Genomic DNA, 25,521 nt, shown 5'->3' with positions numbered 1-25,521 from the left:
AATTTCTTTTGGCCTGGGTAAAGATCTAGGGAATTCTGTTCAAAAAAGACTAAGTTAATTTCACAGTACTTCAAACAGGAATCGTCATGTAACTGAGAGCATATTAAATGCATAATTTGCTAGTATTTTTTTAACTTGATCAAAATTTTACCAACAGAAGCAAAATAATTCTAACACTTGTCTGCAGCAAGAAGCAGAAACTAGTCACTTAAAATTATAATTTCTTTCAGTATGGAAAATCACCGCTATATATTTGGAAACCACATTCCTTACATATCAAAATTAGAAACACCTAGATAGCAAGCCCATAAATGATAGTACCTTGTTAATTATATTACACTTAAGATAGGATATTGCACAAAATAAGTGATAATCTTCTTGAAAGAAGAATCTCTATTTTTTTAGTCAGCCTCAAATTGAGTACTACTCTGTATGAGGTGCACACACCAACATGCATACAAGTTGAATTTTTCCTAATTTAAATACCATTTATGACACCTTTAAAATTATTTACCTCATTTTAGATCCAGATATTTAGATGTAAATGTTTTCTGGGCGGTAAGGGCAAGCACTAGTCATTTCATGTGTCCTGATGAAAGCAGTGTTTGGATTTCACAGACCTTATCAAGGTTGCCTGTGAGGACATAGTGACAGGCGATCACAGGGTAATATTTATAGCAGCCCAAACTTATGGAGCACTACCATATATTTGAGTTAAGTGATTCTGAAAATTGAATTAATAATTACCTAATGTTTACTAGATTCTTTACTGTGCATTAGGCACTTTACATCAAGGAGTATATGTTCAGTGAGTTTGAGTGAAGCTCAATAAGCACCATCTGTTGCAGGCAGAGACTCATGAGCAGAAGGGTCAGAATATGACTGGAGCTCTGTTCTCCTGACGTTCCATGCAGTGACTCAGACATATGCAGATGGGCAAATCTAGAAAGCCCTCCTCTTAGTTGTTCTTTCCTTTGGTAAAGAATGCATGAGGGCAGCCTTATAGCTGGGGGTTAACTCGTTTGGGAATGGATACCATGCAGTCAGAATTTAGGTGCCAAATACCCAAGAAGACACTGAAAATGGCTGTTGCACAGCATTTGGACTCTGAGAGAAGGTGACATCATACACAGTGCGTGCTGCTGAGGGGAGGGGAAGCTGCTGGTCCTGGTAGCACACTGGGAAGAGCCCCTGGGTCATTCAGGATTCAAAGACAAACTTGCTTGTTTTTTCACACTGACACTTATTAGTTACCAAGCACTGCACTATGTGACTTGAATCTATTATCTCATGTAATGTTCATAACAACCTTGTGAAGTATTACTCTTATTGTGATTTTACAGTTCAACATACTGAAGCACAAAGTACTTTGGATCTTTCTTTTCCCCCATTATGTGATATTGTTCGTCAGAACTGGGTATAATGTAAATTGGAGAATGAGAAGGCTGAATATAGGGATAACTGACACAAGGCATTGAGGTCTTGATTTAGAATAGTACCTTTGGAAATGCAGAGGCAATGGATTTTATAGACATGGCACAAGTTAATTTTCTGAACATCACACAGTTATTAGGTTGATGCAAAAGTAATTGCGATTTTTGCAACTTTTTTTAACCTTTTAAACCACAATTACTTTTGCACCAACCTAATATTAGGCAGGGGATGCATGAGGCCTAGAGTAGAGTGAGTAAAGAACTCACCTTAGTGTAAAATTTAAGAGGGTTCTACAAAACTCAGTAATTAAGATAAATCATATTTAATGCAATACTTAAAAATTCAAAATTAATGCAAAAATATGTGATGAACACAATATCAAAATTTTTAATGAGGACAGGATCATTCTTAGAGATTTTTCCTTTTGTCTTTGGCTACAATATAGTTTGACACAGCGTGAGATGAGAGGCCTGAACTTCAGTGCTACCAGCCTGAGTTCAGAGCCATGCCTATAACCATTGTTTGCTGATGTTTCTCAGGATATGAAAGATAAAAGTGAGTCAAATATAACTTAAAGAATGTAAGACTGATGGTCAAAGATAATGGTGAAATCATGGACTTGGTTCTTTAGGAGGAAAGTAGAGAAAATTACTAATTTAATCCCCCTTGTATATTTAGAAACTTAAGTATCTGTATAGTTTGTCTTCAAAGACAGAGCACACATAAAAATTCTATTTAGCTTTAAACTTTTCCTGCCTGTCTTGTGTGTCTTGGCACTCATGAGTGCCAGAATCCATTTACTGATCACATGGGGCCTAAAACAGTTTCCCTCTTCATGTGGTGGGGAAATATAAGGTACAATTAAGAGTGACTTGAACAACGAGGAATATTTCTTATCTCATATAACAGAAGCACTAGAAGTAGGATGATTATTCCAAGATTGAGTAATTCAATGCCTCAGTAATGTCATGGATTTGAGTTCTTCCATCTTTAACCATTGCTTCTTTCAGTGAGTCAGCTACCATCCTCATGGTTATAAGGTAGATCCAGTAGCTTCAGGCTCTCTGATATTATGCAGAAGACTTCTTGTTCCCCTTTTAACAGCAATAAACCTTTCCCAGAATTTCTCATCCAACATCTTACTCTAGAACCAATTGTGAATGCTTGTTTTTGTTCGGTTGATAGCTCTGATAGCTAACAGTTATGCTCTGGAGGGTGCAAAATCAGGCTCCATCACTTATTAGAGATATAACCTTGGGCAACTTATTTAAATTTTCTGTTTCTCAGTTTTCTTATATTTAAAATAGAAATAAAGTAAGTTACCCTACTACATTGGGTTATTGAAAGGAAAAAGTGAGTTAATATATGTAAAGTTCTTAGAATGGTATCTGGCAGGAAATACACACTTTATAAATGTTAGCTACTATTATTTTTATGATGCTCCTCATTGTAATATATGTAACTTGTGGAAATATGAGAAGTTAGAAAGCACAATTACCTGAGTATCTCTTAAACAAGAAGACAATAAAAGGTTTAGTTTCATTATAAAATATCATTCCCACTGACACAATTTGTATATGGTATCTGAGAGAAGGAATAAGAATCATCTTGAGTACTACTATCTTATTTAAGATATATTTATAACTATCTATATGTATATGAATATGTATACCCTGTTTCCACAAAAATAAGACCTAGCCAGACAGTCAGCTCTAAAGAGTCTTTTGGAGAAAAAATTAATATAAGACCCGGTATTACATTAATTATATTATATTATATTACATTACACTACAATACACTACATTATATTATATTATATTATATTATATTATATTATATTATATTATATTATATAGACCTGGTCTTATACTAAAATAAGACTGAGATATTATATATATTATATTATATTATATTATATTATATTATATTATATTATATTATATTATATTATATTATATTATATTATATTATATTATTTTATACCTGGTCTTATATTATAGTAAAATAAGACCTGGTCTTATATTAATTTTTGCTCCAAAAGATGTATTAGAGCTGATTGTCCGGCTAGGTCTTATTTTCGGAAAAACACGGTATCTATATCTATATCTATATCTATATCTATATCTATATCTATATCTATATCTATATCTATATCTATATCTATATCTATATCTATATCTATATCTATATCTGTATCTGTATCTATATCCATATCATGTGTGTGTTTTTAAATTTTTTGTCCACATGGCTGCAAATCATAAGCTGGTGTCAAGCCAGGAACCCTGACTTCATGAAAATAGCCTGATTTAATTATTTTAGAGTCAACCATACTCTACGTGTCTACAGAGTGTATATAACATTTAAGCATAAGGATAATTAAACTGCTATCTGTTTTGTTGGATTTTATTGTTATGTTCCTCAGTGAATACTTAGAAAGAAGGGAAATGGGTAAATGGTCTCAATCTATTCAGATCATAAAAACCCCATTTGCAGTATTCTTCCATTAGATATAAAATATACTAGTGTTAAAAATGTCTTTAATGATGCCTGTAAAATCCAGTTCCTTACATATAATTATTTTAAAATTCTCAATTACAATTATAAAATTCCATTTTGTTTCCTTTCTTTAAGGTTTAATATAATCATTCAGACAATCATATCCTGCTCACATGAAACTCTCCAGAATGTAGTAAAATAAAGTCCAAAGTGTAAAGTTACAATGCCACTGAATAATGGAGATAAGTTTTCCTGAAACTTATCATCCTTGGATGGACTGTGAATCTCCTGTAACAGAACATAAAATTAAAATTAAAATTTTCCCCAAAAACCTTCTCTCTCGTATTATTTCCTCCCTCCCTCCTTCTCCCTCTCCCTCTCCCCCTCTGCCATTTCTCCTTCTCAGAATCCATCGTTTGTTCCTCCCCATCTTTCTGACCTATTCCTATATTCTAAAGTTTGTAGTATTCCTGGATCCACTTTCTTCTTGATCACATTCAGTATCATGTCTTTGAAATTTTCTATTATCTATTGACCTTGCAAGTTTCTATTTCCAGTAAGGACTTCTCTTTTGTAGATCATATTAAGCTATACAGATGCCTATATCTCCACATGGATGTATAAAAGGCAACTTAAGTTTGACAAGTCTCAACTCAGTTACTTGTATAATGTCTCCCCTAAACCCTGCTTCTCTCCAGTCCTCCCCATTTCAGTAAATGGCGTTACCATCATTCAAGTTTCTCATACCAAAAACTTTGAAGTTATCCTGTACCAATAGTGTAAGTCTACACTATTAAGTCTATCTTTTAAATACATTGAGCATCTGACCACACCTCACCACACACAGTTAAAACTCTGAGAGAAAATACTGTAATCTTTCTCCTGGATTATTTCATTTGGCTCCTTTCTGATCTTTGTTTCCAACCTGGTATACTTTCAATCCTCAACATAGTAAATAACATTACATAAGTCAAATCATTTCATTCTTCTGCTCAAATCTTTCAATGACTAGGAAGTCATGATCAGAGTAAAAGCCTAATTTTGGAGTCCTTAACCTTTAGATAATATAATATGTTGTCATAATTCTAGTCTCTTAAGAAATCAAATGGAAAAGAATCTCTGAAAAGCTAAAATAGTTTTTAAAATTAAGGAAAACATTAAAAATGTTTAAAAATTAAATTGCAGATTAATGAAAAATCAAGTGCAGTTTATACCATATTTATGGATAGATAACCTCTTCAATCAAATCTTAAAAACTATTCTTAGCCCTTCAGAGAGATTTTCATGTAATTCAAATGAGGAGAACATTTTGGAAATTCCTAATATGTTTAATTGGTTGCGTTTTTTTTTTTTTTTTAATCTCTCATTTTACAAACAGTTTCTATTTTCTAGGATATGGAAAAAGGAGGATTTATAGACTTTGTTTTTGTTTATTTGTTTGTTTGTTTTTCTTTCTAATGCTATCCATTAAAGTTACCAGAAATTCAAACACTTTTTCATTTTTAGGTACTGAGATGTCTCACAAGGATAAAGCCATTGATTCTAGCTGGAACTTGATATGATCACTACCTTGACGATTCCAAATTTTTCCTAATGTGTCATGGATTATAGTAAATGGACCGCTCAGTCTTGTTAGTCACAACTATTTAAGTCAACTTGGAACTTACTGTTTATCTGAAAATTTACAAAGCCATGTTCTCCATAAAGTTTTCTAGTACAACATGGGCCAACCATGATTTCTTCTGTTCCTCACCATCCATAAATTTATATTGTAATTTGGATGACATAAGTATATGAGTACACAATTTTAATTTATTCTTAATTTTCCCCATGTTGAACTGTTCTTTAGATTATAAACTTCTCAAGGACAATTTCATCCTGGTTACCCCATAGTGTTTGGACACAGTTACCCACTGATTTTTCTTTTTATTTGAACACACGTGCATACTATGACAAAAGGTAATTTCTATCTATTAGGAAAGAAGTTGTAGCCAAGAGATGTTTAAATTCATAAAATCGATATATTCATTTAGTCAAAAGAATTAGGAAAAACAGCTTTTCTTAGTTTTGTCGGGAATGATATAAAATTTTTCTTTTTTAAAATTACTTTTAGCAAGCTCTATTTCCAAGATTGGCTCAGATCCACTAAAATTCGTACATCATGCTGTGGAGGAAACCACGGACTGGGTCTATGGCTTCTTTTCTTTGTTGTCTGACATCATCTCATCTGATGGTGATGAAGAAGATGATGATGACGGGGACGAGGACACTGATAAAGGTACAAAGAGCCTAGAGACAAGTCTAATTCCTAGGACCAATATTAGATATGCATTATAGTGGTTTGCTTAAGTTTAAGCACAAATGAACACTTAAGTCAAGCTAAACCGAAAAGGATACAGTTCTGACTGGTAAGAGTGAATCGATAGTAAATTGGGCTTATTTGCCTTTCATCGTATAGCTTATCTGCTGTTATGGCAAAGATGTCAAAATTAAATGCTACCATTACAGTAGCATTATAGTAGAGCATGTTTTATCAAGCACTACTATAAACGCATGATAGAAACTCACATTTATATGCTTCTTCAGAGAAAAATAGTAGCTATTTCTCATGTTATTCTTAGAAATATTGAAATAACACCAGCAAAACTAAATATACATATAAATGTTTTATACACATAAATCCTATTACTCAAATAGTAGAAAGCAATTCTACTAAAATCACAAAGTAAATTTATTGAACCAAGTGATGGTGTAGAATGGAGTGATGCATTTTAAATGCCACAACAATCATGCAACTAACCTATGTACTCTCTCATGTGTATTAATGAATAAAAGAAAATAAACTCAAACCACAAAAACTGCTGCCGAGTAGATGTGAGAAGAACAAAGCATTTTGATTCTGTCTTTTGGATGACAGTTTTAGGATCAACCTTAGTCATCAGACATCATGTGTTTAGCTTTTACTACCAGGAAAGTTCTTATTATTTTAGCCCTTGTATGACTTTGTCTGAATTTGTATTTGTTTGGCCTCAGCGAGAGGATGAGATGAGCAATAGAGAACTGAAATGAACATGATATATGAACTACCATGTATAATTTGGATCATTGCCACAATTTTATTGAACTCATAAAAGTAACGCTGTCTCAAATAATATACATAAACAAAGCTTATTTTTAAAACTGGAATTTGGGAAAGAAACTAATGTGAAGACCGTTACTGTCAGAACTAATATATTTTTTTTTAAATGAACTAAAGAAAATGGGAAAGTAGAGAAACAATATTATGCTATGCTAAAAGTTTTTCTAATTTACTGTTTTTGTCTTGGTTTAGGAGAAATAGAAGAGCCTCCCTTGAAAAAAAAAGGTTGGTTATTTTTTTTTCTCTCTGAAACAAAAAATGTTTCTCTTATGGTAATGTTGATTTGCAGCATGATTTAAATATGTTTTATTTGAGTTGTAGCCCTAATTTATTTTTAATGAATATGTATTTAATAATTAGATCAAGATGTATAATTAGAAAAAGAAGTACTCAATTCTTCCAATGAATCTCATCCCACTATTTTCTGTTGATTATTTAATGATGCCTTCTTCAGTACATGTAGGAATCCATCTACACACAGATCAATGTGAGCTGGTATTTGCAGGAATGAGGGGTGAATTCTGTAGCCTTGAAATGGCCCAAGAAGACGATGTCCATGACCTTTACTCTCATCATGGCCGGATTTATTGATTTAAAATTTTTTCTTCTTATTTTATTGTCAGCGTGATATTTTTTTAGGTAATAATTATGAGACAGGGTGTCTGAGAGAGTGTGAAGGATAATAATCTTGGAGACACAGCAGATCCAGTCAGCATACATCATGTGTCATCCTGAAGGAGTCGAGTTATCTGGGGGTACTTCGTTGTGGTGCAGGAATAGCTAAGGTCTTCAGTGACTGAATGGGATGTTCACAAACCCAAAAGATGTGCACAATAAGGCTAGGAAAAGGGTATAGCTGTGGGGCAAGAGCTTCCGAGAGGCAGACAATTTTTACACGAAAGAGTAGGAATTTTGTCTGGAATGGGCAATAGGGAGCAAAGGATATCACCCTGAGTTACATTTAGTGTGATCTAGAAAACACGAGCATTTAAGTGAGACTTGATCCAATTGCAATATTTTAATTATTGCTGTACACATTTATTGACAGACTCTTGGGAATATCTGCTCTAGAGGAGATCTTGTTTGCTTCTGTCACTAATCACCCCAGAACTACTGTGAATGCAGACAGTGGGATCCAAATTTGGATCTTTAGCCTTGCCTAAGCAGATGACGATCACTCACTATCTGTGTTAAAATCCACTTAGTGTTAATTTGGAAAATATGAATTTGTACCGTGCCCAATAAAAGAGAGCTAAACCAGTGAAACCCAACTATGACGAAGCCATCAGAGATGAAAGTGTTTAGGAAGCTATCGTGAGGAGAAAAGATGGGTTTCCTGACTCACAGATCCAGGATGAGAACCAAGAACTTCAGGCATACTTCAACCATCAAATCCAGATTTAGAGAGTCTATACTAGTTTATTAGTTTCTTGAGATCAGAAACAGTCTTTCTAACATGACCTCCAACAGATAGTGCCTAGAATATAGCCAATGTTTAAATTAATCAGTTAGTAGTCATTATCTAGAGAAAGCAGCTTGTGTATATGTCTATTCCAAATGAAAATGGAAGAGGGAAAAAGAAATATATATATTTTTTTACTTATAAAGTGAATTCTATAAGATTATATTCTCGATAAATCAATAATTAGCATGTAATAAAGAATCTGTTCTTTTGATTTAAATTTCCCTGTGGGATTAATTTTAAAATTAAATTTCATGTAATGAATAACATAAATGAAAATCTACACAAAGCTGCTTAATTGTTTCCTAAATTATTGCCTTCATTCATCAAATCAACAGAAAAAAATATGCAATAGTTCTTTAGGATATTTTAAAAAAAAACTGTCCACAATGTTCATTAGTTAAAATACTCTAAGATTTTATGTATATATATTATGTATACATACATATGTTATGTATACTGATAGCTTCTTGAAGGATCACTAGGAGAATTGATTTGAAAATCACCTGAGTATATTTTCTTAATAATCTTATTCACAAAGTTACATGAGAAAATGGACATTTAAGAAAATATCTTATGCACCCTACCTTGGCTACAGAAGCAATATAACAACAAACATTAGCTGAAGTGGACTAAAGGAAATATAATTCATTATAATTATATTTTTATAAGCTTTTCTTTTGTAGAGTCATGGAGGCAATGAGAGTTTTAAAGCAATATGCAATATTTTACAAAACACATCTAATAATTATTATGCATTTAAAAGCACATTTTAATTTTGTTATTAGGAAAGAGATGTTATCTGCTTACCTCTATTTTATGTTGGATTATTTTCTACATTTTCATATTTAAAAATTGTGGTTTAAGAAGTATTTTAGAAAGTCATCTAGAATGATAGTCTATGAAAACATTTGATTTTCACTCATTGAAATTACTCATCATTAATGCTTTCATTAATATTCTTTCCCATCCATATGTATTTAATAATATTTAGCTACTTTATGTTACCTAAATTATCACATTGTGGCACTGTACATTCAACTGCCCTGTGTCTATATGAAGCATTTTATTTAAATGCATTTGAAATAATGTTTGCTGAATTTGTTCAGTTATTGCTATTTTTACCAAAATAAAAATAGTTATTTATGGGTGAGGTTTGTAGTTCTAATCTGGTATGGAATAATGAAATAAACTCTGGGTTGCAGGATTGATTATTAAATAGATTTTAATATGGATGACATTTTTGAAACTGATCTCTGTGGCTTTTGTTGTTATATGAGTATATAAATATAGCTTTAGGATATTAAATGTAGCACCTAGTATCTTTTTGCATATTTATTTTTCAACTTGTCAAAATTTTATTTTTTTGATTTTTGACAATTTTTTAATTACAGTTGCCACTCAATATTATTTTATATTTGTTTCAGGTGTACATTATAGTTGTTAGACATTTATATAATTTATGAAGTGATCCCCACGATTAGTCTGGTACCCACTTGGCACTATACATAGTTATTACAGTATTATAGCTATATTCCTTATGTTGTACTTTACATCCCCATGATTATGTTGTAACTACAAGTTAGAAATTTTAAAATACTAAAGTCTATTACCAAACACTCCATGATGAGGTTCCAAACAAGGTGCTGAGCTTATTACTACTATGAAAAACAAATGCCATTGTAAGTCACATTTCCCGGATCAGGAATATGCTGTGTATAGTGCATGTTTATCTGGAAGAGTCTTGTTGAACAGCATTCTTCACATGAGGGTACACATCATGAATGTGTTGACACCTGACTTTCTAAAGGGTACACAAGTGCAGATAGCTTTTAAGGAATCAAATTACACGTGTATGCTTTCCTGAAATTGATCTGCCTGCGAATATATTCAGGTTTATAGTAGCACTACTTCTACTTTACAAGATAAAGAAATACTTTCCATACATCCCCAAAGTGCTAGAATGGCAACTAAATAATCCAGTAGGCCTCCCTGCCTTGGCCTGCTTACATCTGCTAAAAAATAAGCATGGTGTAGAGACACAGTGTTTTGTCACAGTGGGTCGTTCTGAAGTCAGAGCTATGGTACAGTGGGATGATCAGAGCAATGACAAGTTCCATTTAATTAGCTGAACAATGTGAAAGAATGCATTACTCTTGAGGGTGAGTCCAATGAGAGCAAAGGAAAAAGAGTATCAATAGGAAATAGAAACGGAAAACTAAAAACAGCTTTTAAAAATTTTAAATAAGCAATTATTTTGAGTTATCCTCAATACTTGTTCCTAAGAAGTGTCACTGGCTTGAAAGAACTCCCTTTGAAACAACCAAAGCAATGTAGGTTAGCGACATTGATTCTTTTAAATATAATTGGATTATTTTTAGAAACAACCAAACTTTTAAAAATGCAATGAATAAAGCTGTAGATGCCACATTTCTGTGATTCATTTCAGATTAAATTTGTATTGTTCAAAAATGAATTGAAAATCTAGTTTATATAATTATGTTACAAAATATTTAATTTAATTGTAGTCAAACCTCATCGTAATTATCTAATATAAAAAAGTTCAATATGTTGTAACTCCTGTTGACAAAAAATTAAATGATAGACTATTTGAGAACCAATTAACTACATATGTATATAGTTAATTTATTATATTTATTTATATATACATAATTTATTATGTATATATAGTGTATCATACACACTTTATTCATTATGTTATTTGTATTATATATATTTCTACCTTCTATTAATAAAAATATAACTATATGCCAGTTTCTGGCTTTATACTTAATATACTATATAATATATATTCTCTTTTGATTGATACATTATAAAATTTTATCATGATAGCTAACAAAATTACTGGAGTTATTTCTTTTATATTTGAAACATTTATTTATTTCCAAAAGTAAAACATCAGAATTTGATATCCCCCTCACACACATATAGCAGGAATCCCAAGTATTTTATCATAATCATAACTTCATAAACAACTTAAAATCTTGCCTATGTGTTAGATGACATTAGTACAAATAAAATGAGGTGCAATAAAATATTGGTTGGTTTTGTTTTTACAATTATTTTAAAAATAAATTTATTATATTAAATCCACATTTTAATCTTTTCATCTATTTTAATAATATATCTTACAAATAAGATATGTTGCAAAATTTATTATTTCTTAATAATTCCCTCAGAATGTAAACTAAACAGTTTTCAACTACAAAACAAAATTATAATTTTTTTGACAGAAAATAAATTTTATTTGAGTAAAAAGTTTGCAAACAGAGGCTGGTTTAGCCCATTAGCTAACATGGTTACCATTTTCCATAAATGAAATGAGCACAGTTCCAATGTTTAGATGAAATATGCTAAAGCAAGGAAAACATTTAAAAGCAAATGAGACACTATCATTTTATCTAAAATCACCACAGTTTACAATATTTCAGTTTTTCTTAACCCTTTCTGAATGCATTGGTTACACAAGTACCCCTAAGTGAAAGATGTGGAAATATCTAGTAGTCATTTAGAGAGTCTGATAAAGCCATTTTACTTCCAGGGAATTCAGAAAGTGAATGAATCTCAGGATAGAGCAACAGATCTTTTGCAAATCGTGTTTTTCATATCATTGTTTTCAATAAAATTGAAGGTGGCATTAGTCAATTTCTCAGCTGAGAAATTATTCAAAATAAATTTCTTATTGAATCCCTATATCATATTAATATTACTTGGAAGGAGATTAGAAAATTGAATAACATTACCATAATAAAATTGTCATCTGTGTGTTTATGTGTGTAGATTTATATACATATATATGCATATGTATGTATGTGTATATGTTCATAAGGCCTCTCAACAAATCTATGTTTAAAAGTATACAGTAGATTATAAGACACTGAAGACAGAAATTAAAGAAGATACAAATAGATGGAAACACATACCATGCTCATGGATAGGAAGAATTAATATCGTTAAAATGTCCATGCTGCCTAAGGCAATATACAGATTCAACACAATTCCTATCAAGCTACCAAGGACACTTTTCACAGAAATAGAACATATAATCCTAAAATTTATATGGAACCATAAAAGACCTCAGATAGCCTCAGGAATCTTGAGAAATAAGAAGAAAGTAGGAGGTATAATGATACCTGACATCAAATTATACTACAAGTCTACAGTAATCAAAACAGCATAGTACTGGCATAAAAACAGACACATAGATCGATGGAACAGAATAGAAATCCCAGAAATAAATCCATGCCTATATGGTCATTTAATCTACGACAATGGAAGCAAGAATTTACGGTGGGGTGAAGATAGTCTATTCAATAAATGGTGCTGGGAGACCTGGACAGACACATGCAAAAAAATGAAGCCTTACACCATATACAAGAATACATTCAAAATGGATTAAAGTCTTAAATGTAAGATCTGAAACCATAAAATCCTAGAAGAAAATATAGGAAAAAACTTTACAGACATTATCCGGAGTAAGATTTTTACTCATATATCCCCTCGGGCAACGGAAATAAGAGAAAAAAAAAAAAAAAAAAAAACATGTGGAATTACATCAAACTAACAATTTTTTTCACAGCAAAGGAGACCATCAACAAAACAAAAAGGGACCCTACTGAATGGGAGAAGATATTTGCCAATGATACATCCAATAAAGGGTAATATCCAAAATTCATAAAAAGCACACTCAACTCAACTCCAAAAAACAAACAACCCAATTAGAAAATGGGAAGAGGATATCAAGAGACATTTTTCTAAAGAGGACATACAGATGGCAAACAGACATATGAAAAAATATTCAACCTCACTAATCATTAGAGAAATGCAAATAAAAACCACAATGAGTTACTGCCTCACCCCAGTCAAAATGGCTATCAACAATAAATCAACAAACAATAAGTACTGGATAAGATGTGGAGAAAAGGAACCCTCGTGAACTGTTGGTGGGATTGCAGATTGGTTCAGCTACTATGGAAAACAGTATGGAGGTATCTTAGAAAACTGAAAATGGAACTACCTTATGACCCAACAATTCCACTCCTAGGTATCTATCCGGAGAAATCCAAAGCTCTAACTCAAAAATATGTATGCACCCCTATGTTTATTGCAGCACTATACACAGTAGCCAAGACATGGAAACAATCAAAATACCCATCGGTGGACAGCTGGATTAAGAAACTGTGGTACATTTATACAATGTAGTATTACGCAGCCGTAAAGAAGAATGAAATCTTACCATTTGCAACAATATGGATGGACCTAGAGAACATTGTGCTAAGTGAAATAAGTCAGACAGAGAAAGACAAATACCATATGATCTCACTTGTATGTGGAATCTAAAGAAAAGAATAAATGAATGAACTAATCAGAAATAAAATAAAATAAAAGTATACAATAAGATTATATATGTTGCTGAATCTCACCTAATTCCAGTTGCAAATTACATCTAGCAACCAATACAACAATTTTTATTAAAGCTTTATGCATCTCATAAAGAGATACCTTTCAAATAAAATTTTACTTTTCAGGTTTAATAATTTGTATAAAAATTTGTAAGATTAACCTTTAGAGTCTTATAATCACAGGATCTGAAAGAAATTTTTAAATTTCAATATATACACATATTTTTTTCTAAAGAAACATGATGGTATAATCAAGAAAAAATTCCAAGGTTAAATGTATATTGCTCTCGATTAAAATTTTGTGAGGGACATGGAATGAAAATATAAATTCAAAGAGATAAGGGAACAATGTAAAATTCCCCAGTATTAAAAAAGAGCTTGCTAGTATATATTTTTAACTGATAATGAAGTCTAAAAATATATTATTTAGAATCCATCAATCTGATTTTTAAAAGAATGTAGCAATTTTCTTTTTAAATGTCAAAATTTGCATAATATGTAAATTATTTGCAACTTTTTAACTTGTGATGAACACTTTTAGATGTTGTCTTCAAAATATGAAAGGACATGCAGAGATTTTCAAAATTTTCTAAGGGACTGTGAAAGGAAAACAATTGAAGTCACTGTAATAGAAAATAAACATGTTGTTTTCTGGATAGCCCTCGAAATCTGAGTGAGAACAAAGCATGACGGCTCAAGATTCCACTATGGTCAACAATGTGTATCCTTAGATAATCACTGTTTCAAAACACTGGCATGATGTACTTTTCGATAAATCTGTTTTAATGTTTTTTTTCATGTGATAAGCAATGCATAAGTCTTTGCTTACAACATTCACAAAGGCTGATGATGAACTTTGTTAAATAAGATAGGAAATCAATGAAGCTTTTATGTGATATTGCTAATAAAGTTAATTATTCCTTACTAATATTAGGATCGATGTAACGTGGGATTCTATAGCCAAAATAATTGCAAATGAGTAAAAGATCACCTTATTTAGTATAATGTACAGAAAAGACCATATTTAAGAGTTTTATAAATAAATGAGCAGTTGAGACAGTAAGTGAGGTAAAACAAAATGGACAGTGCATATTTGATAATGATGATGGTAAGTCTTTATATGAGATGATCATATATAAACTGAACTGTAAAAGGATGAAATATGAATAACAGCAATGATATTGCAAACAAGTTTTAGATAAAAATTATTTACAATTATCTCAATTATTCATAAATACTCCAAGTCAAAGTTAAAACTAGGCTCACCAACACACACACGCACGAGAGAGAGAGAGAGAGAGAGAGAATTCAAAGCAAAGTAAAAAATATGTCTATTCAGTGTAAGCATCTTATTATTTTTCTATTTCTTTTTCATAAATAAGGTGCTGGTTTCTCACAAACTTAATGTAATTTTGCTTTCATATTTCTGTATTAATATTTATGTGATTTCAACTTTTCAGTTTAGGTAAACATTCACAGGAAGTGTAATTCTTTAGTGGGTATATAGCTTTTTAATTTTTTTTCTGTACTAACATTTCTAAATGCAACATAATGGATATACTTATCTGCTTTTTACAATTTATTCTTAAACCTCCGTCTATAATAGTGTGTATGTAAGAATAATCATTACGCATTTATGTCCTTTGAAATGTGTAATTTTAGGAGACAATAATAGTCTCCTAACAAGAAATTACATTTTAAATATTGTTTCCTGCCATCTAGTTTTAAAGTTAAGAAAGAGTAGTTTTATTTATTCAGATATATACAAGTACACACAGTTTTGGGGGGAAGGAAAAAACTGGCCTTTAATTAGGGGCATGATGGTCTTATGTGTTAAATAATCTCTTGCCTTACAAGAAAAACCGAGAAGCCCCTCTGCATTATGTTGAATTTCCTTGCTTCTTAACTATTTGTTCTTTGAAATAAGGAATTCTCCATAAATTTGAACAGGACCCTCCAAAAGGCTGATATTCTGTGAGACTATACCTGATGTGTGTCAATGGCAGACAGTCTGTTTCCTACTTAGAACAAAACAAATTACATCCTCTTTATAGTTGTGTTTCTAAATTGCCCTAAAACTTCTCAGGTCAAAAAGAGCCCAGTAAATTTAAACTTAGTTCTTTTATTGTGTCTTTTTCTCACTTTATTGAAATCCACAATAGCTCTTTGCAGTCAGGGTAAATAAGAAAGAGTCAGGAAATTTGAGCATCATAAATATTCAAGACTTTAGGATTAGGCCATTCAGAAGATTGTATCGCGTCATCAGGAGTAAGATAGATGGACAGGGTTCCGTGCCAGAGATTTCATTGCATCCATCTTTTCTGGCAGCTTCAGTGGCTTACACCAGGCTGAACAAGAAGTGTCTGAAAAATATGGTGAGTGAGAAAGGAGGGAAAATGGAAAGGTGACTAAACTTGTTAAAATGCATAGCCTCAGAATATTGATTACTAAGTAGGTCCTAGTAATGCTGTTAAGTAGATACATTTATTTTTGGACCTCTCCTCTAAATAAGTCTTGATCAGAGCTCAGCTTCATAACTGCACTGCTGTATATTGCCCTCAGGCTGCATAAGGAACTCAGTGCTTTATCTTCTGTCTATCCCAGTATTGATACGATCGATGGCAGCAGGGTAACAAAGCCCACAGAAAACAGACAGTGGGCTTGGAGGTGAGTTCTGAATGAAAAAGCCTGAGGACATAAATGTAAAGGGGGATCTGGAGAATGATTCAGGGATTCACTTCTTAAGTAGTTGCAGCTGTAGTGAACTCTGAATCCAGTGGGTCAGGCAACTTTCATAGCTTGTGCTACTAAAAAGAGCTTGTCTCTATCAAGGGAACAAAACCAGAACCAGGATGATGCAAATAATAGTGGGTAAAAACAGAGCCTGAAGTGACAAGCCAAAGAATGCGAGATCAGATTTTGGTGCCAACATCATGGGGCATAAAAAGACTTTCTGAGACAACTCAACTCTGGTACAACCATTTTGAGTAGTTCTTGCTAAGAGCAAGAATAATCTCGGTGTCACCATATTTCTTAACTGTAAGTAATATTGGATAGTAACTGAGAAGTGTATGAATGAAAACCTCTTAGGTCTAAAGTATTTCAGACTCTTTTCTCTCCAGTTCTGTAGTCTTTCTTTCTCAAAAATCATACTAAGGTGCTGGTTGAGTTACCTAATCCTGATTATGTGTTTTCATTTAGAAATGCTTGCTGAAAAACAAAATTGAAAAAACTAAAACCAAAACCAAAAAACAAACAAACCCAGAATACTTACCAGTGGTGCATCAGATGCAAATGATATGTTAATCAGAATTATTTTGTTCACAAGTGACCAAAATCCATTTCAAACTTACTTAATGGAAAAGATACTTTATTGGTTCAAGTGACTGGAAGATACAAGAGCAGAGCTGGCTTCAGGGATGTCTAGATACAGGTTTTGTTAAAGTCATTAGTAAATCCTCTCTTTGCTCCTGACCCTGCTTTCCTTCATCTGCCTTATTTGCTTAAAATCTCAGCCAGGTTTACCTCTCCTTGTGCACTTATGACCACCAAAAGCTTGAGGCCAAAATTATTGTAATGCAGCACCTCAGGAGAAGAGCCTATGCTCTTTCCCAAGTATTTCAGCAAAACAAATGTAATTGCTTCTCATTGATTTGTATTGAGTAACATACTTTTAGAACCAACCAGTTGGTCAGGGATATGCGACACACTATCAAACCCTAGGGGATGGACACACCCTTGGAAATAAAAAGTAGGGTTAACATCACCCAAACTATTTGTATTGAGATTGGAAAAGGATTGGATCCTAGGACTAAGAAAGGTGTGGGGACAGAGCCCCAAAGAGCAGTATCCAGGCTCTCGGCTCACGTGGAGGGGTGCTGGCTCAGGTAGTAAATGGCCATCAACTGTGATTGGATGGCCATCAGCTGTGGCTAGTTGGCCATCAGCTGTAACCAGTGAGCCATTGGCCACTAATATAACTGCCATGGCTACGCTAGCAGAAAATGGGGGCCTAGCAAGAAGATGGTGGCTGAGCCTGCAAGCGATGCAATGAGGATTGAGAATTGTGTGGCTCCTGTTTCCTGTTTCTCCAACCCAGTCACCAGCGAGAATATAGTGGTATGACTCCCCTATCTATGGCTCCATGGGTGTTCCTTTTTGGCCTCACCATACCCTGTGTTCTTATGTGGGGAGCGGCAGCAGAAACCCTGCAGGCCGCCTGGCACGACAAATGGCGCAGCGAGCAAGGTCTCCCGCACAACAAAAGGGATGATGTTACAATAATGGACTCCGGCAGGAAAGCTACAGATGTCTTTTTGGAATTCCAGATCACTTCCCACTTCAGATTTACTAAATCAGAACCTCCAGGGGTTGACCCATAAGCAGTTGTATTTTTAAAGTTTTCACAGTGTGTTTCTAACTCACAACCATGATGAGAATCATTACAACACAAATGACTGATTCTAAAAATAAGTGATTTTATGAATTGTGTCACCAGTACAGGAGAGTGGAGGATAAGTGGATAACTGCATGTATTAATCACACATAGTGACTGCTCTTCTATATAAAATTAACCCAAACCAATAATGATACAATGTAAACTAATGTCACTGTCACATTGACCTAGACCATTGAAATAACTGTTGATAATTGATGCTCATCAGCTGAATACAACAAAATTTTAAACACGGCTGAGACAGACTTGAATTTACACGATGAGATATTTGTGTTGTTTCCCCTTCTGCTGTAACCTGCTATGGTTAAGTCACTTGACTTCAGTTGCTCTCAGTTTTCACATCCGTAAAAAAGGATGCTAGATTTACTGAAGTTCAACTCCTTTCCAAGCTATAATATTTTATGATTTATGATTGAATTGAGATGTTGTATATTAATAATTTTACCAAGAGTTTCATCAACTAGAGCTTGCAACTCAAAGTGCGCTCTGTGGCATAGCCACATTAGCATCATCTGGGAGTGATTTAGAAAATGCAGAACCAGGCTCCATCTCAACCAAATGAATCAGAATCTGCATGTTCAGAAGATTCCCAGGTGACTCATATGCACATTAAAATTTGAGAAACATTGGTGTAGACAGTAGTTCCTCCTTACGACTGTGGTTCTACAACCACCTGAGAGCTTATTTAAATTGGAGATCTCTAAAAGTTTCCTCACCATGAGAGACCACAGCAGTTGATTAAGTGTAGACTGCATCTCAGGAATAAATTTTAAAATCTCCCCAGATGATTCTGATGTACAGCCACATTGTTCTTGTTTAGTATATCATCAAATATGAAATACACATACTAACACAGATAAAACCTCACCCAAATCTTAAGTTCCACCAGGGATTAACTAATAAAAGGTATTATTTGTAATCATTTCCACCTCTGTCTGATTTATGAAAATGTGAGAAACAGTCTCATTTTATAGATGGAGAAAATAAAATTCAAAGAGGAAAAATGGATTAACCTGAGACTACTGAGTTAATGGCGAAAATGAGATTGGATAAATATCATATTTATTTTGCAAATTTTTGTAAGGGTCAATAGTATGCAGTATTGAGACTACATTTTTTAAAGTTTAGCTTATTTTATGAAATTGTACCAAATAATCAAACTTAACAAAAGATCCAAAACATTTTTATATTCATAAGATTTAACATCCCTGAAGAAAACTATCTTCAATATTTGCCCGTCCACTATGTCTAAAGTGTATGCCCACTGAATCACAGACACTAGGTGCTTCAAAGGAGAGAAAGTATCCCTCTTTATAGTTTTCATTAATGGTTGGTCAGTAATATACTGTCCTCAAAATTTTTGTCTACCAATATAACAGAAAAATTATCAGAAAATTATAGAAAATATAAACACCTGCACATCATTTGGTGTGTTTATCTAAAAGAGTGAGAATTCAATAAAATATGTCACCTTAGCATTTTTTAATTAGCCACTAAAAAGGTAGGTTTTCTTGGTAATTTACAATAATGAAATTTTTGTGTCTTAATTGCATTTGGCAAAAATCTTACAATTACAGATTCTATGTTCAAATGAATAAAAAAAATTGAGTTTTTAATATTAAATTGTGAAAAATTGTAAGAAGGCATTTTATATTGTCTACACTTGTGAGATATATAGAGAAAAAATAACGATAAAAAGCATATTTTGAAACCTACAACCATCAGAATAATTTAATAAACCGGGTTATCATCTAAAAGAATCAGGATGATTACCTTCATAACAGAGATTCTCCTTTTAACTTTTTGAGTCTGGCATTTTAAAATCTTGAACTGATAATATATTTTTATTTATTAACAATATGTCATATTGATAGAAAAAATGTATGCTTTAAAATAACCATGTAAGTCTTATACAAAATTATAAACTACTCAATTATAAGCCTTGTAGTTATTGTAAATAGATAAAAACTGTTTATCATAAGCAAAATACATGTAATATAACAAAACAATTCAGAAAGACTTCTCTACATAATAAACTCATTCGTAGGAATCATTTAGCACAATCTGTTTTCACTAATTTTGGTCCCACTGATGGCTGTTGCTAACAATCTTTCCATTTTCAGTTCGCACGGCCTCTCTTCCCAAGTTACACGTGCAAGTTGAGCTCAGAGAGTCTTGGGAATGTGTTTTGGTCCATAATTACTGTTGACACCATGGGAGATATAGAGCTTACATGAATACATTTTAATAGAATTAAAAAGCATAACAATGAAGATCGAGTACCAAGCCAATGAAACAAATCTTCACTACTAATTTGGAGTAGTTTTAAAGATTTTGTCTCTTGAGTAGTTGTATGTTCCTGTAGAATATGCAGCACACACTATGAGAAGAAGCATATTCCTCATTATACATGAAAGTTCCAATTTGGGCCACCAAGGATCACTAAAATCTATGCTTGTCCTCTCAGATGTCCAGTATGTTTATATATGTTTATATATGTTATATACACACACACACACACACACACACACACATATATGTGTATATATATGACAAATGGCAGAATTTCATAATTTCTACATATAAATTACCATAAATATATAAGCAAGTGTTATTACACAAAACAAAATGCAAATTAGCACTGAAATTATAAATAGGGAATCCTAGAAAACTTTAATAGTACCTAATACGTAGAAAAGAGGGAATAGAAATTTTGGACCCCTTCCTTTAAGCTAGGGGTAAGTAGCATACCCCGTATTTAAATCTAGCTGCCAATTTTTTCTGTTGAAATGGACATAATATTTCATTGTTAACATTTTCTGTCAGGTATGTTCAATTTATAATTGACTTATTTTTTATATAAACATCTATGAAAAATTTTTGAAATATGGCAAAGTAATACAAATATATGCTCAATGTTCTAATTTCATTATTATTTAGCTTTTCAGTATTCCAGAAAAGCAGTATGAAAAAATTCTAACTTTTGTACAAGTGTTACAATTTACAAAAACATAGTTTACATACATTATTTTGTTTCCACAAATAGTAAAATTCTGCAAGTATTCCCAGCATTCCTAATAAAAAGTAAAAATGTTTAGAAATACATTTCACCTTCTCAAAATTTTTAACTGTAGTCACATTAGGATTTAAATTGTTTGAGAGTTGTGGTGTAAAGAACAGATGAGTTATGATCTACCACCACTTTCTATATCGTACAAGAGTTTGTAACTCATAGTCTTGTCTAGATATTTATTTATTTATTTATTTATTTAGTGTATATTTATCAAGTGATGAGCATATGCAAATCATTGTGTTGGGCATTAAAAATTTAATGTGGTACAAAACAAACATAATTCTCACCCTCATAACGTTTAGAATTTAGTAAGAGGGACAAGTAATTATAAAATGAAAATAGCCAATATTTATATGGTGCTCACTTGGTATCAGGTGTTGCTCTAAAGTCTTTACATTTTTACTTTTTTTAATCCATATGTAAGTCTGTGTGGTATATATTATTATTAACCTCATCTTATAGATGAGGAAGCAAAGTTTACACAGTTTGTAAGTATGGGAATTAGATTCGAATTGGGCAGACTGACTCCATTGTTAATTATCTTAAACACTAAGCTGTATTTTAATACACGCAGAGATGACAATATTTTGTGAGATTTTTAAAAGCTTATTTATCTCAATTTTCCTAACAAAATTCATATTTTAATTATATATTAGAATACTGTAGATATATGCCATCTTTCATGTGACAATTAATACAATAATAATTTAAAGATCAATGCAATCCAGAGATATTAATCTAAATGTTACTAAGTTTTATTTATGCTCAGCAACATAGTAAATTATTATATCTGTTCCTTTTCTATCCAGCACTTCACTAATCTGGTACTGAGATTTGAAACCTCTTTTGAGACATTGAACTCTAACCTAATTGTTAGTTGGGCATTGGACTTGAAAACAGCCTAACAGGAGGATGTTTCCTTGTTACTTCCATTGAATTATAAAACATGAAAACCAGAGTTTAAATTCTTTCAGTTCCTTCAATATGATAAATTTGTAAACCTATTTAAAGCCTAGTGTGATAAAGTTTTCTGTTGACTTCATGTATTTTTAGTTTAGAGTGGGAGATAAATAACAATATGTATCTAAAAGGTAACTTCTATTCATTTCTCCACTTCTCACATTCACTAATACTTCCCTACAGGTATGAGAAAAGTGATAAGGGAAAATCAGAGGTAGTGAAGTAAGTCAGAATGTACTTCCCCCATTCTGTGGAAATTGTACCTGTATGGACCTGTGGGCAGCCTCATACCTGGATTAAGATAGTTTGCCCTCTGTGCCTCATAAACTACAAAACAATATTTAAGGTTTACTGTTACTAAGACAGTTTATGATTGTAACTAGTATGTGACACTGAGACTTACCACATCTTCAGAGACATTGGACTCTAACCTAATTGCAGAGCACATATATTGGACGTAAATAGTGACAGCTTTGATTTTCTTCTTTGTTCCTTATATCTAGGATTGGTTCAAGTGAACTGTTCTTAGAGTGTCGTGATGTTAAATGCAATTTTATATACTGTCATACATTATTGTCATGTTACACAAAATGGAGGCATACACCTATCTATGGAAATTATTAAACAACTAGAAGATAGTATTGATATAATACAGGAAATTTTATTTTTCTTTGAAGTTTGCTGAAAATCATTGGGCAATCAATTTCTTCTTCACTGACTTCAAATTTTTTAATTTAATTTTGTGTTCTCGTACAAATCGTTCTTTGCTGGCAAGGGCAATTGAGAGGAACAAATCAGACATCATCTGCTTATGAGAAAAATTTCCTTGTGAAGTCTAAATTGGTAGCATGCTGTTACTCAATTGGACAGGCGCCTGAGTGGTCATCATTTCCTGGCTGAAGTATAAGGAGACAGAACTGGCACACTGTGTAGCGGCCTTCCTGGATTCTTCAGACATCTGATAGCCACACACAGTGATGGGATCCAATCCCCAAAGAAAATGCAATGTGCCAGTAAAACATGCAGAGTGGCGTTTAATTGATCCTTAAGTGTGAATCATCAGAAATAAGTTTCTTTTGTCTTCAATGAGAAAAGAAACATAGGTGTGCGCATGCATCTACAAAGTTAGTTATGTTTGTCTACACTGCCTCTATAGAAATACTAATGGTCTTCAAGTGATCATCAGTTAAAAAATCAGTTCATGGTATTTTTGCACACAAAAAATGCTCATATAAGTCATCATACTTCTGTTCACTGTGAACTATAGAGGTGTTTGTGTATGTGCGTGTGTGTGTGTGTGTGTGTGTGTGCATTTTAATCTTCAACGTCTACTGACAAAATATCTGAGTGGATCTACCAAGAGCAGTGGAGCTCTTGGTTGTTATTAGGCTGAAGTACAGAATCAGGAAAACAAAATACTGAGTTTTTATCTTTGAGATTGGTCTAAGGTACAGAACTGGGTTGTGTCTACTTCATTTACCATAAAGTAAAAAGTAAATGTTCTAAAATATATTGCCATTTTTTCCATATAATTCTCCTTTAGTTTAATTTATGTTCCTTTTTACTTAAGTAAAGCTTATTATGAAGTGTATCTACCATGCCAGGACTTATCTTCCACTTCAGGATGAACTTCCTTCCGTATATTTGGGGAACAGTGGAGAGAATGTGTTTTCTCCTTCCTTTTTCTATGTGGTGTTTATGATTACCATCTTTTTGAGATTTGTCTTCTTTCATTTTATTTTTTCCCTCCAGGATGGACCCCTACTTATTTTAGTTCTGGTTACAATCTAGAGCCTGATCCCTTCTGACAGGATGCTGCTACACGCATTAGAGTTAGAGTTAAGGAGCATCAAGGGAGCTCTTGCTACTGCTTCTTTCCTCTCTTCTCTGATGTGCAAGCTTCCACCTACCTTGCTGGAAACCCCACCATGGACCAGCATGGATTATCTAGTCCTACAAATCACACCCTGTCCAAAGAGCATATCTCCCTAAAGTAAAATACGCTAGAAGGCTCTGACAGGATTACCCAGGCAGGATGGCCTTTAGCACCCAATCCTGCAGATTTGAACTCAGGTCTGATCCTTCTGTGTGAGTTCCAGAAACTCTTTTGTTCCTCTGAGTGGTCAACAGATGTCTGTGGAACACACACACACACACACACACACACACACACACACACACACATACACCCCTACCTCCCAAGTAAAATATTATTCTGAATGATCATTTTAAGGCCTCCTTAATCTCACAAGGAATGCAGCATTTCATGTAACTTTTTAATTTATAATGTTTCATCCCTTTTGTGTATTCAAATTCATCCCTACTTGGAGTAAGAAATCATCTCTAAAAGGTGACTCCCTTAGCATATCCAAAGACCACTTACTTTAGATCTTTGACAGTTTACTTGCTTTTTCAGTCTGAGTTATACAAAGCACTAAAGTTTTCCATAGTCTTTGTTGATTTGAATAGGTGGAAGGCAGCAGGATGGAACTGGTAAGGGAGAATTTCGAGTTTTGTTTTTCAATTCATTTCTAAAAGATAGAACCCTGAGGATGACCTAAGATTTAAAAGGGAAAACAAAAAAAATCAGTTGCCCACCCATGGGTCTAGACCAGCACTGTCCAATAGTGCTATAATGTGAGCCACATATGCAATTTAAAATTTTCAAGTAGCCACACTACAAAAAGTAAAAAGAATAATATGACATTAGTTTTAATAACATGTCTTATTTAACCCAATCAGTATTTCAGTCAGGGCTCACTAAGAGAAGCAGAGCCAGGAGGTGATTGTGCACATATGTTTACATGTTAAGACACATGTTACAAGGATCTGGCTTATGTGATTGTGAGGACAGGCTAAGTAAGGCAGGAAGGGAAGATCACAGGCAAACTTGAGCCCATGGGCAGGGCCCAAAATTGCCCTCCCCGGACAGAATTTCTTCCCTCTACTTGGGAAACCTCAGACCTGTTTTCTAAGGCCTTCCAATGGAATCAAACAAGCCCACCCACATGATACAGAATCATCTTCTTATTTAAAGTCAATGAATTAGGGACTTTAATTAGATCTGCAAAATACTTT

At 33.0% G+C, this 25,521-nt stretch overlaps 1 protein-coding gene across 20 annotated transcripts in view; it reads left to right on the top strand.

Moving 5' to 3' along the window:
* Positions 1-25,521, top strand: part of TRDN (triadin) — a 339,477-nt gene that overhangs the window by 61,977 nt on the left and 251,979 nt on the right. For all 20 annotated transcript variants that reach the window (XR_012496732.1, XM_074333525.1, XM_074333529.1 and 17 more), the window contains exons 3-4: positions 6,044-6,208; positions 7,262-7,294. Coding sequence is in view for 19 of the 20 variants with exons in the window: in XM_074333525.1 (XP_074189626.1) it covers positions 6,044-6,208; positions 7,262-7,294 (198 nt within the window). In the remaining variant the exon portion in view is untranslated. The remainder of the gene's footprint in view (positions 1-6,043; positions 6,209-7,261; positions 7,295-25,521) is intronic.

This window comes from Rhinolophus sinicus, linkage group LG05 (assembly GCF_036562045.2).
Source record: "Rhinolophus sinicus isolate RSC01 linkage group LG05, ASM3656204v1, whole genome shotgun sequence".
NCBI lineage: Eukaryota > Metazoa > Chordata > Mammalia > Chiroptera > Rhinolophidae > Rhinolophus > Rhinolophus sinicus.
The sequence above is the reverse complement of the archived record's forward strand: the minus strand, read 5'-3'. Positions and strand labels throughout refer to the sequence as shown.